Genomic DNA, 17,306 nt, shown 5'->3' on the forward strand with positions numbered 1-17,306 from the left:
TAACGTTTAACTTGGTCCAGTTCTTGGGCTTGAACATGAGTTTAAGACACTTGAACTTTTAGCAGTATCATTTTTTTTGCTCACTACGGGCGATCTTTGCTGTTTTGGTGGACATGCTATATTAAGTGATTTTGACTGACTGATGAATGAATGAAAATGAATCGGTTTACACTACGTTCAGACTGCAACCTGAAACGACCCATATCCGATTTGTTGTGAAATCCGATTTTTTTGTTAGGCCGTTCACATTACCAATTATATGAGACTTGTATGCGATCTCCAATATGAACGGAAAATGACCCAAAAGTGTCCCGCATGCACAAATTGACACGTAATAAGCACATCTACGTAATACGTAAACAAAAAAAAGAGCACTCTTCATGTTTAATGATTTCTTTTTTTGTTTGTTTGTTTAATTATCTGGTTAGTGTTAAAGTGTGAAGTCTCGTGTGTGTTTTTGTTTCTGAACTGAAATGAAAACGTGTAGCCTGGTAACGAGGGTTGACTCCTAAATGTCTCTCTAATTTCTTTATAAGTGCACTACATGTTACTAGGAAGTAATGGATTTTTAAACTCTATATAGTGCACTCGAGCTTCAGTAGGCAGTCATTTGGGATACGGCCGCTGTATTACCAAACTCTTAATTCAGGCTTAATCATTTGCACATATTTATTTCGTCATATTAATAAACTTTTTTTTCTACATTTTTATAAATATTTATTTAGATTGTTTATAGCCAGCTGAATTCTGCAACGTCTCTCAGCGCTGGCTCAAGGTGCAGAAACACCAGTGCAGTTTGCTATGGAGATGAGGCGAGACCTGGCGATGTGGATTTTGTGGCGGCGGCGGAACTCGCACAATAATCTGATTAATGTGGGCAGCAGACTAATGAGACCGAAGGTGTCAAATTACTGGAAATTTCCAGAACAATCTTATAATCTTGTAATACAGGATGGTTTAAGTTATAAATCAGTTATAGAAACTGTTTTATTTAATCAGGCTAACAGATCAACATCCAGGTCCCTACCAAATCCACCATTAGCTTGATCAATTCTATAAAAGTCTATTTAAATTCTGAAAACTGTACAAATGTTGTTGTTTTCCACCAAAGAGGCGGGATTAGCCAACGCAGAATAGTGACGTTTGTCTCTTGTTGATGACGTGTAGGTCGCATGAATGCGACCTGTCCGGTCAGACTGCAGTCGCATGTGAAAATAACGGATATGCATCGGAATTAGGACCACATATCCAAGCGGCCTGGGTCGCATGTGAAAAAATCGGATCTGTGTCGTTCAGATTGTCAATAACAAATCGGATACAGGTCGCATATGGGCAAAAAAATCGGATATGGGTCGTTTCAGGGTGCAGACTGAACGTAGTCTTAGAGATTAGAAAGCTAGCCTGGTGTGCATGTGTGTGTGTGTGGGGGGTGTTATCCAGTTTCATTCTATAACTAATACATACAGTAAAATAGATGTTGTAAACAACAGTTAAAGGGTCACTCTTTAGGTCAACTTGTTTAAATAATGAGAGAAAGAAAAGCAGTTTTTCTAGAGTCACCACAAAACAGTTATTTTACAGGCTATCCCACTGTGACTCACACTAGAATCCACAAACATCTTGAAGGAATGGGACACACACACACACACACAGTTAATTGGTGCCCTCTGGCTACACGCTGTGACTAGCATGAGCCAAACCACATCAGACCTGTACAGTTTGTCCATTTTGCTGTTCACTTACCAGTGGTGAGAAAAGTATCCATTTTGTCTTTGAATGGTTGGAGATGTTCGTCTGGAGAGTTGGCACACACGTTTTGGATGTCTTTTTCACAGGCTGCAGGACACAACAGAGAAAGAATAGCAAGGTGGTTTAATATCTGACACCTTTCTGTTTTAGCCAGCATTAACTTTTTCAGCAGTTTGTAGTACAGTAGCTCTTCTGTGGGACTGGACCATATGGGCTCGCCTTCGTGCTTTATGCGAATCAATGAGCCTTCAACACGCGTGACCCTGTCGCTAGTCTACTGGTTGTCCTTCCTTGGACCTACTTTTGGTAGGCACTAACCACTGCATCCTGGGAACACCCCACAAGATGTTCCATTTTGGAGATGCTCAGACCCAGTCATCTAGTCATCACAATTTGGCCCTTGTCAAAGTCGCTCAGATCCTTACGCTTGCCCATTTTTCCTGCTTCCAACACATCAACTTCAAGAACTGACTGTTCTCTTGCTACCTAATATACCCCACCCCTTGACAGGTGCCATTGTGTTGAAATAATCAATTTTATTCATTTCATTTCTCAGTGGTTTTATCTCATCTCATCTCATTATCTCTAGCCGCTTTATCCTGTTCTACAGGGTCGCAGGCAAGCTGGAGCCTATCCCAGCTGACTACGGGCGAAAGGCGGGGTACACCCTGGACAAGTCGCCAGATCATCACAGGGCTGACACATAGACACAGACAACCATTCACACTCACATTCACACCTACGGTCAATTTAGAGTCACCAGTTAACCTAACCTGCATGTCTTTGGACTGTGGGGGAAACCGGAGCACCCGGAGGAAACCCACGCGGACACGGGGAGAACATGCAAACTCCACACAGAAAGGCCCTCGCCGGCCACGGGGCTCGAACCCAGGACCTTCTTGCTGTGAGGCAACAGCGCTAACCACTACACCACCGTGCCACCCTAATGCATCATATTCTATAAGATTTGTCGTACCGTTTTCTCTTGGGAGCCACGCATGTCAAAAAATTCAGCGTCTGATGAGCTCTGAAAAGCAGCCCTGTTTTCATCTTTGTGACAATGCATTTTCCAGCTAATCCAAGTGGGTTAAATACTTTATTTTGCTTAAGTAGGAACATTTTCTCAACCCATAAAAGGAACACTCAATCCGCAAACATTCAAAATCACCACATTTGGAGATATGTGGTTTTTACTGGACAGGAAGGATCTGAAAATTACTACGTAGCTAAAGCTGTCAGACAAATGTAGTGGAGTGCAAGTATAAAGGTGCATAAAATGAAAATGCTCAAGTAATGCACAAGTACTCTGGATTTGTATTTGGGTACAGTACTTGAGTAAATGTAGCCTACTGTACTTGGTTACATTCCACCACTGTATAACATAATATAATGGCAATTATATACAGTACATAAGCCAAAACCCTTCACATGATCAAATTTGGACATTTATACTATAAAGTTTTGAAAATGACCTGTTTTCCTGAAATGGAGTATGTTTCTCGTTTGCATGCTTCACTCATTTACTCAGTAATAAGTTAACTTAATATCTGGTTACTCCCACATGTCAAGAAAGAGAAAGTTGCTTTGAATTCTCAATAAACTGAAAAACGTCATGCCTACCTCTACATTTATAAATTAATCTACATATGGGAAAACATTAGAACCATTTTTAAAGAATTAAGTTGACAATAGGAAATGCTGATCATCACTTTATATTAATGTTCACAACAGTCTGTCTCATCACCTGAGGTAAAAGTCACTTCCCACATTTGAGGATGAGCCTCATCATTGTCTCTTCATTCGACTGATCAGACGCACCAGCATCAGTGGGCAAATAATCGCTGATTCAAGGAGAACTGTAGGCAAATTTTTTATTATCAAAATTCTCATCTCATCTCATTATCTGTAGCCGCTTTATCCTTCTACAGGGTCGCAGGCAAGCCGGAGCCTATCCCAGCTGACTACGGGCGAAAGGCGGGGTATACCCTGGACAAGTTGCCAGGTCATCACAGGGCTGACACATAGACACAGACAACCATTCACACTCACATTCACACCTACGGTCAATTTAGAGTCACCAGTTAACCTAACCTGCATGTCTTTGGACTGTGGGGGAAACCGGAGCACCCAGAGGAAACCCACGCGGACACGGGGAGAACATGCAAACTCCGCACAGAAAGGCTCTCGCCGGCCACGGGGCTCGAACCCGGACCTTCTTGCTGTGAGGCGACAGCGCTAACCACTACACCACCGTGCCGCCTGAAATATTATTATTATTATTATTATTATTATTAGGGGCGGCACGGTGGTGTAGTGGTTAGCGCTCTCGCCTCACAGCAAGAAGGTCCGGGTTCGAGCCCCGTGGCCGGCGAGGGCCTTTCTGTGTGGAGTTTGCATGTTCTCCCCGTGTCCGCGTGGGTTTCCTCCGGGTGCTCCGGTTTCCCCCACAGTCCAAAGACATGCAGGTTAGGTTAACTGGTGACTCTAAATTGACCGTAGGTGTGAATGTGAGTGTGAATGGTTGTCTGTGTCTATGTGTCAGCCCTGTGATGACCTGGCGACTTGTCCAGGGTGTACCCCGCCTTTCGCCCGTAGTCAGCTGGGATAGGCTCCAGCTTGCCTGCGACCCTGTAGAAGGATAAAGCGGCTAGAGATGATGAGATGAGATTATTATTCACTTACATTGTTTTGCTTTGTATCTTGTTTCTATATTTTCCATTTTACAATGACTATTTTGTACATTGTCTCCTTACTTTTTAAAGTTCATTTGTTAGCCATCATCATATTGATTGATGCTGATTATTGATAGCGATGGAACTCTTGTACAAGCCCTTCGGGCTTTGTATCCTCCTTGCACCATTGTTCTTATGAGTGCTAAATAAATAAACCTAAACCTAAAACATGCTCTGTAATATATCAGTCCATATGTCAAAGCAATGGCCGTAAACGAGATTCGTCGAGACCTGTGTGAGACATCATAGGACGGAAGTAAAACGTACAGTGGAAATCAAAGTGACCAACATCTGCCAACGCTGTCAAAAGACGCGCGTGCCCTCTTTTGAATGCTGATGTAATCAAGCCGGAAGTTTTGTTTGTTTTGATAGCAATCAGGAAAGTTTGAAAAAAGTAGGCAGTAATCGTCATTTAAACTCGTTTTTGTGCAATATTTTGTTTGGAAAAAACAGTTTTCAAAATGGCGGCACTGACACCTGGCTGACACGTCACGTTTCGAAGTTTCGCACAAGTCTCGTGAAGATCGCGCGGATAAGCGACGCCTGCCATGGACCAAACGAACTAAATTCAACATGGCTAAAAACCAAATAGGCCGATAAGTATAATATTTAATTGCAATTAGTTGCCAATACGAGTCACGATATAAGGTTACTAAAACCGAAAAAGTAATTGAATAACACGTTAATTAAGAAATAAATCAAGTTTAAAAATGACTTCAGTTCTCCTTTAATTTTAATACGGACTAATTTTTTTTTGTCTGCTGTTGTCTGGAGATGTGCAGGACATTTTAAAAGCTGGTATCTGATTCCAAACTGAACTGATGAGGTTTAGGTCCATGTTCCTATGGCATGTAACTGTCCAACAATTTGATCCAATCGTGAGAAAATCACACTTAGCTAGCAAGGTTGAAGATACAGTAGCTTTAATAAATATATTACGTTCATTATGCCTTCTTCCTTAAATCAAAATAATTAGTTTACCCAGGTAAAGGTAAAAAGCTTTTACATGTCTGAAACAAAAGAAAACTAATTATTTTGATACAGTAGATTTAGGTTGTTTTCACCACTCACTCATTCACCCTGACAGCTAATTGGCCTGTCATTGCCTCACCAGACAAACAAACATTTACGCCTATGGGCAATTTCGAGTAGCCAGTTAACTTAACTGCATGTCTTTGGACTGTGGGGGAAACCCAAGCAGACACGAAGAGAACATGCAAACACCAAATACATAGGCCCCTGCCAGCCGTGAGGTTCCAACCCAGAACCTTCTTGCTGTGAGACAGCAGTGCTAACCACTGCACCACCCTGTTTGCTCTCTGCTCAGCATCATCTTTGCAAACAAAAAGCTAAGGCAAGGTCAGAATATAATCTGAATGGAAAAAAAAATCCACATAGTTTTGGAAAAACATCTTTATATGTTTGCTTAAAGGGCGGCACGATGGTGTAGTGGTTAGCACTGTTGCCTCACAGCAAGAAGGTCCGGGTTCGAGCCCCGTGGCCGGCGAGGGCCTTTCTGTGCAGAGTTTGCATGTTCTCCCCGTGTCCGTGCGGGTTTCCTCCGGGTGCTCCGGTTTCCCCCACAGTCCAAAGACATGCAGGTTAGGCTAATTGGTGGCTCTAAGGCCAAGTTTACATTAGACCGTATCTGTCTCGTTTTCTTCGCGGATGCACTGTCCGTTTACATTAAAAAGCCTGGAAATGCCGGAAAACGGGAATCCGCCAGGGTCCACGTATTCAATCCAGATCGTGTCAGCTCCGGTGCTGTGTAAACATTGAGAATACGCGGATACGCTGTGCTGAGCTCTAGCTGGCGTCGTCATTGGACAACGGCACTGTGACATCCACCTTCCTGATTCACTGGCGTTGGTCATGTGACGCGACTGCTGAAAAACGGCGCGGACTTCCGCCTTGTATCACCTTTCATTAAAGAGTATAAAAGTATGAAAATACTGCAAATACTGATGCAAATACTGCCCATTGTGTAGTTATGATTGTCTTTAGGCTTGCCATCCTTCCACTTGCAAGTGGTAAGTGACGCGCATGCCCGACATGCACTGAGATCACACACACAGCGGCTCAGTCCCAAATCACTGCTCGTGCGCTCTGTGAGCTGCGCAGGGCCGGAGTGCGCACCCTCCAGAGGGCACTCGCTGTTCAGGGCGGAGTGATTTGGAGCGCAGGATGCCTGCGGAGCCGAGCGTATCCGTGTATTGGTGTTGCTGTGTGCACGCGAATCGTTTTAAAAACGTTAATCTGATGATCCGCTGATACGGTCTAATGTAAACCCCACCTATGTGTCAGCCCTGTGATGACCTGGCGACTTGTCCAGGGTGTACCCCGCCTTTCGCCCGTAGTCAGCTGGGATAGGCTCCAGCTCGCCTGCGACCGTGCACAGGATAAGCGGCTACAGATAATGGATGGATGGATGTTTTCTTAAAGTAGAGGTGTCAAAGTATATTACTATCACAAAACAAAAAACAACCAAAACCCTAAATTCTGTTCAAAACACAATTTTGACTGTTTTCCATTAGTTTCAGCGATATCTGATAGGTTTTCACACATATAATAGTCCGTTTCATACATATAGTGGTTAGCACTGTCACCTCTCACAGCAAGAAGGTTCTGGGCTCGAATCTTGCAGTTGACTTGGCTTTTCTATGGTGGAGTTTGCATGTTCTCCTCGTGCCTGTTTGAGTTTCCTCTGGGTGCTCCAGTTTCCTCCCACATTCCAAAGACATGTGGATTAGGTAAATTAGCTACTCTAAATTGCCCTTAGGTGTGAATATTTGTTTGTCTCTGCGTTAGCCCTGTAACAGCTTAGCAACCTACCCAGGGTGTACCAAACCCCTCATCTAAAGTCAGCTGGGATTGGCTCCAGCTTCCCCTGCGACCCTGACGGATAAGCGGTATGGATAACGGATGGATATTATGTTCATCTGTCAAATTTCACAACAAAGACCCATGATTCACATTGTGGCAGCGGGGGTGTGGTCAAGCGTCAGCTGTGGGTGGTGAGGAGTCAGGTAGAAACGGCAGGTAACACGTCATGAGTTTCGCCCGTGTTTGATTACTGGCAATCTATTCATGTGTGTCTTTTGTGAGAGAGCCATCCAACACTGTGTGTACACAGAGTAGAGCGAAGTCACAGAAAAGTGAAATTAAAGAAAAATAAAACGCACCTCGAGTTGTCAAGCCTGTCTCGCCTCTCCTCATTTCCCAAGAACCGTAGAGTGCTCCACATATATAAATCATTTTCTACTTCAAGTAACGTGATGATGTCGAATTTGGTCAAGAGCACTCTTTTTTTGCTCTATACGTAAACTGTACTAAATTGAGAAGTCACTGGGGAAGTCCTGACAGCTTGTTTCACCACAGCTAGATGGGTATACAAACTGGCCAGAGATTAATGAAAGGCATGTGAGATTGCGTGTCTTGTTACCGACACTTAAAGCAAGAAAACACATGAGGAGAAACGAGTGTGTATGAACATGGAGAAATCCAAACAGATGGCTATTAAACCCTTTTTTTAGTCAAAATTGGACCCAGTTCAGAATGTAACAAAAGAAACAACGCTTTTCATTACCCAATCAGTCTGCTGTAATCAAAATCACTGCCTTTCATACATTCAACAAGATTTTATAGCAACACAACTTAAAAGTAAACATTTTCTTTTCATTAACACATTTGACATGCAACAATGACACAAGTCTGTTGTTCTTATGGAAAGGGTTATTAATCCCAGGCCCAGGGATCCCATGCACAGATGCTTAGCCTGTTTTGTGTTTTCCCTGTTCAAAGACACCTGATTTAACTCATCATGTAATTACGGAGCTTTTTAGGAGCTGAGCCAGTTTTTCAGCCCATACGTATCATCTACTTGCTTCATTCCACATGCTTTCGTTTTTACGGAAAATGACGCCCTGCGTTAAGTGCTATATTTCACCCTATGTTTACATTTCAGCTGTACTGAAATATAAATGGCTAAAATATCAGTTACTCAGAACTGGTTTGTAGTTTTGCAGTCAGCAATATATGCTCACCGGCCATTTTATTAGGAACACCCATACACCTGCTGTTTTATGCAGTTAGCTTATCAGCCAATCCCTTGACAGCAGCGCAACGCATAAAATCATGCGGATACGACTTTATTTTCAGAAGGTTAATAACCGGTTTCGCTCACGCTAATCTCACACTGGGCCTTCTTTACAGGCTTGGGACCAGCATTAAGTATGCACTGTCTTATACGTACAAACCCAGTGGCTGGGTATTTTACCTAATCTGCATGTTTTTGAACTGTGGGGGAAACCAGAGCACCTGGAGGAAACCCACACAGACAGCATACAAACTCCACACACAGAAAGGCCCCCGTTCGCTGTGAGGTTTGAACCTGGAACCTTCTTGCTGTGAGGCGACAGTGCTAACCATTGCACCACCATGCCACCCTCTGATACAAATTGAGCGCTTCGGTTAATGCTCCCTTCAAACACCAGAACGGGAAAAATTATGATCTCTGTGACTTTCACTGTGGCATTGCTGTTGGTGCCAGATGGACTGGTTTGAGTATTTCAGAAACTGATGATCTCCTGGGGTTTTCACACACAACAGTCTCTAGAGTTTACACAGAATGGCGAGAAAAACAAAAAACATTGAGTGAGCGACAGTTCTGTGGATGGAAACGCCTTGTTGGTAAGACAGGTCAGAGGAAAATGGCCAGACTAGTTCAAGCTGCCAGGAAGGATATAGTAACTCTTTACAACTGTGGTGAGCAGAAAAGCATCTCAGCATGCAACAGCAGAAGAGCACATTGGGTTCCACTCCTGCCAGCCAAGAACAGGACTCTTAGAATCAAGAACAGGTTCCTATTAAAGTGGCCGATGAGTGTATACAGTACAATAAAGGTTAGAATTCATAACATTTATATCATAATTATGACATAACTGTCACATGACTGTTTTAGGACACAAATCGGGCCATCAACCTTTGATTTAACTATAATTTAAACAGCGCTTTTAAAACCTTTTTTCTGTTTGATCAGTGTAACGGGAACAATTAGATAGACAGGCTGACATCATCTTAGATGATCAGAATTGGTGCAGACTTGGTGAATGGATTGGGTTTGACCCATTCTGAGTCTGTGAAACATGTTTGTGTTGTTTGTGCCAATGCCTGGCTTTGTTGTCCAGCCAAACAAATGGATTCACACACGCCCACAAAGAGTGGAAAAAAAAAAAAAGAAACTTGGCACCCTCGAACTTCATTGCTTTAGTTCTTCAAAACAAGCCTTCTTGGGTTATAATATAAAAAAAAGTACAGAGATCCTTTCCAAATTTATTTCACCTGCTAGTCATTATCATAGGCTGTAAATACTTTAACTCTGCAAGAACTGCACTGTTTAATAAGCTTTGCAACTCAACATGAACCTGACAGGCACTGCTGTGAAGAAGCTGCTGGTTGTGTTAACATGGGGCAGGAGCCTGAGGTGGAGAAAAGGATGCTGGAGCTGAACAGTTAAAAAAAAAAGTGTTTAATGTTTGATTTTTGGTAAAACAATCTGGAATATATTCCTCCATAAACTGTTCAGAATCATATTAGCGGGTCCGAATAAAAGTATTTATAAAAAGTCCTGGGTATGACTTTAAACTGCAACCGGTGGTGAGTCTCAGGTCCAGAAGGACTTGAGTATTGGGGAAAGTGGAGTTACCCCTTAATCACCATTGCTCCCAGGTCCACTCTGACCCAGAGTGGTAGCACCTGCCTGGGTTCCAGCTATGGGTTAAATAGAACATCACCAATAAGGCGCTGGCAGCAGGGCGCTTTTTGGTGCAATGTGGCAGATGAACCCAACAGGGTCAATGGCGCACCACCTGATGGCATGCAGAAGAGCCACTCAAATGGCCAACGGATGGCATCACTCAGCAAGTCCGTTATCATTGCAGGGCAACTTCCATACCAGTCAGGTCTGTGGTACTTTTGTGCACCACTTGGCATCAGGTCTGGAGATCCAGACAGACAACACAATAGGGGTACGACATCGTTTGTCTTACCTTACTGTGCAAGGTGCTTCGCTAGGAGAAGAGAATAGTATACGAGAGCTCGCAAGGCCAGGCATTCCATGGCGGCTCGGCCGGGCCGTTCATTTCATGCTGCCACTGCGGACAGCTCTGTCGCTGGCCTTGTGGCCCATTTACATTTCTGAGCATCCTAATGAAGCAGTCATCATCGTTAGCGATGGACAGCCACCGCCACCAACGACGAGCAGGTCCTAATTGCCTTTTTAACCAGACTGATTGATTTGGCTCTTCTTTTATTTTTGTCTGGCCTCAACACTGCAAAAATGTTCAAGTACCACTACTTCTAAGATGAGTCACGCTGTGGAACCTCTAACTCTCTATGGAACAAGGTCCTGTTTACTCGGTGTGGTCCAGCCACAAGTATATTCATTCATCTTCAGTAATGATCTTTGTCCTGGTCAGGCTCGTTCTGGTTTGGGAGACATTCGGTAACACAAGCATAATGATGTGACACCACGTCAGAAGCAGAATGTGAGAAACATATTCTCTGTATTAATGGCAAAATTGATATAGTAGCCTAGCATGCCATCTACGTTAGTGGCGTTACCACAATTTCCATCATAAACAATTACCTAGCCTCATGTAATGTCCGCGTGTTCATTGTTGACATGCAAAATGAGAAGGAGTAGTCAAGGAAAATGTTCCATTGCTGGCCAGGGATCTTTCAGCCCTACTCTTCTCCATAGTGGATACAGCTTTTAATCCTCCGGATATACATAAGCTACGCAGATGACAACGTGAACAATGCTGCTCATGTAGCACGTGCACATTTACATGTAGTGAAATTGATGTATATTCGCAGCCTTATTGGTCACCACAAATTGTATGTTACACAGAGCTAAAGCAGTACGGGAATGTCAAGTCAACTCAGTTTATTTGTATAGCGCTTTCAACAACAGACGGCATTGGAAAACAGCTTTACAAAAAAATAAAGACTTTAAACATGAACTAATTTTATCTCTAATAAATTTATTTATCCCTGACGAGCAAGCCTGAGGTGACGGTGGCAAGGAAAAACTCCGCTCAAATGACACGAGAAAGAAACCGTGAAATAAAAGACTCAAAAAGGAACCCATCCTCATTTGGGTGATAACAGATAGCGTGATTATAAATAACTCGCTTCTATAACTGCGTCCGGTATAGTCACAAAGTATAACTGTGTAACCAGGAAATTCATTATAGTTTTAACATGAAGTCTGTTTTGCTGAAGTTATCATCTGTTCATTGATGGAAACTTGAGTGCAAAACTGTTCATGACAACTGCAGTCCTAAAGTTATCATGGCAATTGTAGTCCTAAACCATCGTGACAAAACTGTCCAGAGCCATCTTCTAAACATATCATTTGACTGTCTATATGGGGCTGTCCTCCACAGGGGTGATGTGATGAAACTCCAGCCAGAAGTAGGGCACCAGGATGGATCAGGCAGATCTGGAGAGCAGGAGAGGCCAGCATCACTGGTATCTCAGGATTGATGTGTAAACTCAACAATGTGAATAGCAAGTATTGCTTAAACATCTTCTTTGTAGATCTTCATAGATGTTCTTCTTTGAGAAAGCTTCCCAACAGGCAAACAAACTGTTAACAAGTACCGACAAACTATTATCACTTTGCTACTGGGCACAGACTCCGGCTTACACAGAACATGAATAATGGCAGGCTTTCCTCTACCGCATATGGAGCAAACTTTTTAAACTCAACCAGGCCTACAATTATTTATTACTATCTATTACAAAGGCGGCACGGTGGTGTAGTGGTTAGCGCTGTCACCTCACAGCAAGAAGGTCCGGGTTCGAGCCCCGTGGCCGGCGAGGGCCTTTCTGTGTGGAGTTTGCATGTTCTCCCCGTGTCCGCGTGGGTTTCCTCCGGGTGCTCCGGTTTCCCCCACAGTCCAAAGACATGCAGGTTAGGTTAACTGGTGACTCTAAATTGACCGTGAGTGTGAATGGTTGTCTGTGTCTATTGGCCCTTTTCCACTACCCTTTTTCAGCTCACTTCAGCCCGACACGGCTCGCGTTTCGACTACCAAAAACCAGCACGACTCAGCTCGTTTCAGCCCTGCTTAGCCCCTAAAACTCGCACCGTTTTGGAGTAGGGCTGAAGCGAGCCAAGCCGTGCCGAGTGAGGCTGGGGGCGTGAGCAGACACTCCCCTGTGCACTGATTGGTGAGGAGGAGTGTCCACACACGCCCCGCGAGCGCGCTGGGATCTGTAAACACCGCAAACCCGGAAGGAGAATAATTACGAATTACGAGAATTTCTGAAGCCTTATGCGCCTCGCCTCATCTATACGCTCTTGCCAGTATCTGTCCGCGTTGTCGGTGACAACAAGCCACAGCACCAAGACCAGCAACACTAACGACTCCATGTTTATTGTTTACTATCCGGGTTGTGAGACTACCGCTTAAAAGCTCACTGATGTCACTGTTTGCGCTGCTTAACGACATCATGTGACGTCCACCCACTTTCGCTAACTCCACCCAATGTGTCCACCCACTTCCAGCCAGCACGGTTCAGCGCGGTTGTAGTCGAAATGCAACTTCAACAGCCCCGCTCAGCCCGACTCAGCACGGCACGGCTCAGCCCGACTCAGCCGCGTTTGTAGTGGAAAAGCGGCATATGTGTCAGCCCTGTGATGACCTGGCGACTTGTCCAGGGTGTACCCCGCCTTTCGCCCGTAGTCAGCTGGGATAGGCTCCAGCTTGCCTGCGACCCTGTAGGACAGGATAAAGCGGCTAGAGATAATGAGATGAGATGAAATCTATTACAAAAAAAGTTGTGTTTGCTGCTGAATGATGTGCTTACCAATGCACCATTAATGGGGCGCTATCTATCTTTCACATCAGTAGATGTTTAGAACAGCTCCCAGTAACTGTCTTTGCATGAAACATATCAAGATACCAGTATATTCGCCACACGCTTTTTTGTGTATCCAGCTTTCAATAATTCAAAATTTAGAATCTTGCCTTTCTATATCATACACTGATTCAACTCCTGGAAATCATGAGCTGAACTCAGAGCCTTCGGAGCAGAACAGAAGCTGCTCTGTCCCTTATTGCGTAATATTAGTAAACAGCAGAAGAGGAGTGATGCTACTGAAGGAGGACGACATGCAGAATGAATGGAAAATGGCGAGAGCTTGTTTGGCACTCAGGAGAGGTTAGTGTTTCAGAGAAGGGTCCAAGCGAGGTTAAAACATCCATCACTGTAGCGAGTCAGCCAGCAGGCTCCTGCTTTAAACAGCCTTAAATGTCATGAGCAGGCAAGGCCTTTAGTGCGAGGGCCCCTTTTCACTGGAGCTAGGGAACAGGCGCAGTCACCACCACACCATGTGTTCAGACGAGGCTTGTGAACAGGGCGCCAGAGAGAGACGGCTCTTTGTGCTTTGTTACGCTGGATGTGTGTTTGGTAGTTTTTTTTTCTTTTTACCTGGAGGCTAACACTGTTTTCATGCAATTCTCTGTCTCATTCAATTTAATATTATACCAAGTAAAGAAATGATGGAAATTCTATATGTCCTTCATGTTTATATATTGGTAGTAGCTGTGTTTGATTGTTTATAACAATTTCAAAAATGGTCTTCAAACTTGATTGTGCTGATATTTAAAAAAAAAATTATTTTCCTGGTCCAGTTCCATTCTGTTAAATTCTTGTCTATGCACTTGTATTCACTGCTAAAAACAAAAACATTTTGCTTTTATGTGCTATTTAGCTTTTACACTAGACTGTTACTGTCTTCTTACTCTAGTGCGTTTGCATTTCCTGCCCAATAAGCACTGGGCAAACTGACTAACAGGCATCTAAAGCACCTCTGTCTGCTGGTAAACACTGATTAACACACTGATCAGAATGGGATAATCACTAATTATATTATATAGATTATACAGCCTGGAATGGGGAAATTTCTTTGAAGAATATCCTAGAGGTTTGTAACCAATCCCACCCACTCCAAAAGGAATTCTAACCAATCCCACACACTCCAAAAGGAATTCTGACCAATCCCACCCACTCTGAAAGGAATTCTGACCAATTATGCCACCTACTCCTGAAGGAATTCTGACCAATCCCATCCACTCTAAAGGGAATTCTAACCAATCCCATCCACTCTAAAGGGAATTCTGAACAATCCCACCCACTCCTAAAGGAATTCTGACCAATTATGACACCTACTCCTGAAGGAATTCTGACCAATCCTACCCACTCCAAAAGGAACTCTGACCAATTACAACACCTACTCCTGAAGGAATTCTGACCAATTCCACCCATTCCAAAAGGAATTCTGACCAATTCCACCCACTCCATAAAGGAATTTTGACCAATTACACCACCTACTCCTGAAGGAATTCTGACCAATCCCACCCACTCCAAACAAAAGGAATTCTGACCAATCCCACCCACTCCAAAAGGAACTCTGACCAATTACGCCACCTACTCCTGAAGGAATTCTGACCAATCCTAGCCACTCCAAAAGGAATTCTGACCAATTATGACACCTACTCCTGAAGGAATTTTGACTAATCCCATCCACTCCAAAAGTAATTCTGACCAATTATGACACCAACTCCTGAAGGAATGCTGACCAATCCCACCCACTCCAAAAGGAACTCTGACCAATTACGCCACCTGCTCCTGAAGGATTTCTGACCAATTCCACCCACTCCAAAAGGAATTCTGACCAATCCCACCCACTCCAAAAGGAACTCTGACCAATTACGCCACCTGCTCCTGAAGGATTTCTGACCAATTCCACCCACTCCAAAAGGAATTCTGACCAATTCCACCCACTCCAAAAGGAATTCTGACCAATTACGACACCTACTTCTGAAAGAATTTTGACCAATCCCACCCACTTCAAAAGAAACTCTGACCAATTACGCCACTTAATCCTGAAGGAATTCTGACCAATCCCACCCACTACCACACAAATTCTGACCAATCATTTCCACTCTGAAGAAATTCTAACCAATCCTATCAATTCCTGAAGGAATTCAATAAATGAGCCCAGTTTACACCAGACAGGTGTTCAATGTGTCACAAAGCACTGTACGGTGACATTTTTAAACAGTTGAGATAAATGCATTATGCTGCAATGTGTTAGCACTGCACCATGTCCAAAACACTCCCATATTAATCAGCAGTGCTCTCGCAGTGCCACGTGACGTCACAGTGCTGTCAGGGCTCTGTACAGATCTGTACAATTAAGTGATTATCTAAATTCTCGATGCACATATCTATAACATCCACTTTATTTACAGATGCACAAAATCTTTGAACCCAAGTGTTAAAAAGTCTTACTGTACAGTTGTAAGTCTTGTGTTATTGGCATACTTCAACTGTATTATAACTTTTATTTATATAACTTAAGAACCATTATATCTGAAATAGAGTTATGATCCAGTTTGAATGGTTAGTTTTTGATCATAAATACTCTAACTATTGGAAACATCAAATGCTACAAGTGCTTGCTTCAGTAAAACAGCCTCCTGTGGGTGCTGTGGTGCAGACAGCTGAGTGTGCAGTGAGGAAGAAAGGAACCATGGCTGATTTATATTTCTGAAGGTAATAGCCAGGATTTATATACAGCACTGACAGCACTCTGAGCTCGTATATAATTGTGGATTATCTGCTGAATTCTTCGGCTTTGCTGCAATGGAAATGATCCGCTGCTTGGCATATAAATGATCACAGAGTAAATGGCCAGACAAAGGTCTCATCTCTGGAAAGATTTTCCAAAACATGACAAAAGCCTTGTGTTTATATATGTTTGTGTTTTCACTCATTTGCTCTTTTTTTATCATTGATACATGTTGAGGATTCAAACATGAGCCCTTAACAAAAACGCTCAACGAATGTTTGTTTTATATTGCTCTTCCAAAAAAACGCACTGGTGGCTGGAATTATAAATATATAATTACAGAACTGTCCTCAAATTGACTGACAGTATCCACCACACCCACTGACGGTCTCTGTGGTCCTAAGAGACACAAGCCTGGTTAAACAGAAGAACTCTTTTGAACTGAATCTGGGAAGAAATTTAAGACTGTAAAGCTTTTCTCACACTGGCACAGACTACTGGCTCATACTAACATCAGTGTACACGCTATGAGCTGTGAGACGGGTATTTTGTGCCTCAGTTCCATCTCTACGAGACTTTTATTTGGAAACACACCGCAACCCCAAAGCTGTAGCTCATCTGCTCGTGTTCGTCTTCAGAAACAAAACAGAACTGCTGGGGCTCTTTTTAGGAGATGCTTCTCTTTTTCTCTTACTTTTTACTTGCATATAATATATAATATTTTTACATGTTATAGGGGAAAAAATCTATGACTCAATTAAAAAAGTATGAAGAATTAATCAAGATAAAGAAAGACCACATAAAAATCCATTACTTATAAAAAAAAAAGATTTAAACTGTATTTACACAATTAAACCTTCCAAAATGTATGAAAAAAAAAGCCCAAAAGTTATTATCTAACTAGCCACGCCGTCACTGCAACATCTCATCTCATCTCATTATCTCTAGCCGCTTTATCCTGTCCTACAGGGTCGCAGGCAAGCTGGAGCCTATCCCAGCTGACTACGGGGAAAAGGCGGGGTACACCCTGGACAAGTCGCCAGGTCATCACAGGGCTGACACATAGGTGGGGTTTACATTAGACCGTATCAGCGGATCATCAGATTAACGTTTTTAAAACGATTAGCGTGCACACAGCAACGCCAATACACGATTCGCGTGCACACAGCAACGCCAAT

The 17,306-nt window shown here is 43.2% G+C and overlaps 1 protein-coding gene across 2 annotated transcripts in view; it reads right to left on the reverse strand.

Moving 5' to 3' along the window:
• LOC132894301 (formin-like) overlaps window positions 1–17,306 on the reverse strand; it is a 121,557-nt gene that overhangs the window by 42,799 nt on the left and 61,452 nt on the right. For both annotated transcript variants that reach the window (XM_060933950.1, XM_060933951.1), the window contains exon 13: window positions 1,744–1,836. In XM_060933950.1, the coding sequence (XP_060789933.1) occupies window positions 1,744–1,836 (93 nt within the window). The remainder of the gene's footprint in view (window positions 1–1,743; window positions 1,837–17,306) is intronic.

Source organism: Neoarius graeffei, chromosome 11 (assembly GCF_027579695.1).
Source record: "Neoarius graeffei isolate fNeoGra1 chromosome 11, fNeoGra1.pri, whole genome shotgun sequence".
Classification (NCBI taxonomy): domain Eukaryota; kingdom Metazoa; phylum Chordata; class Actinopteri; order Siluriformes; family Ariidae; genus Neoarius; species Neoarius graeffei.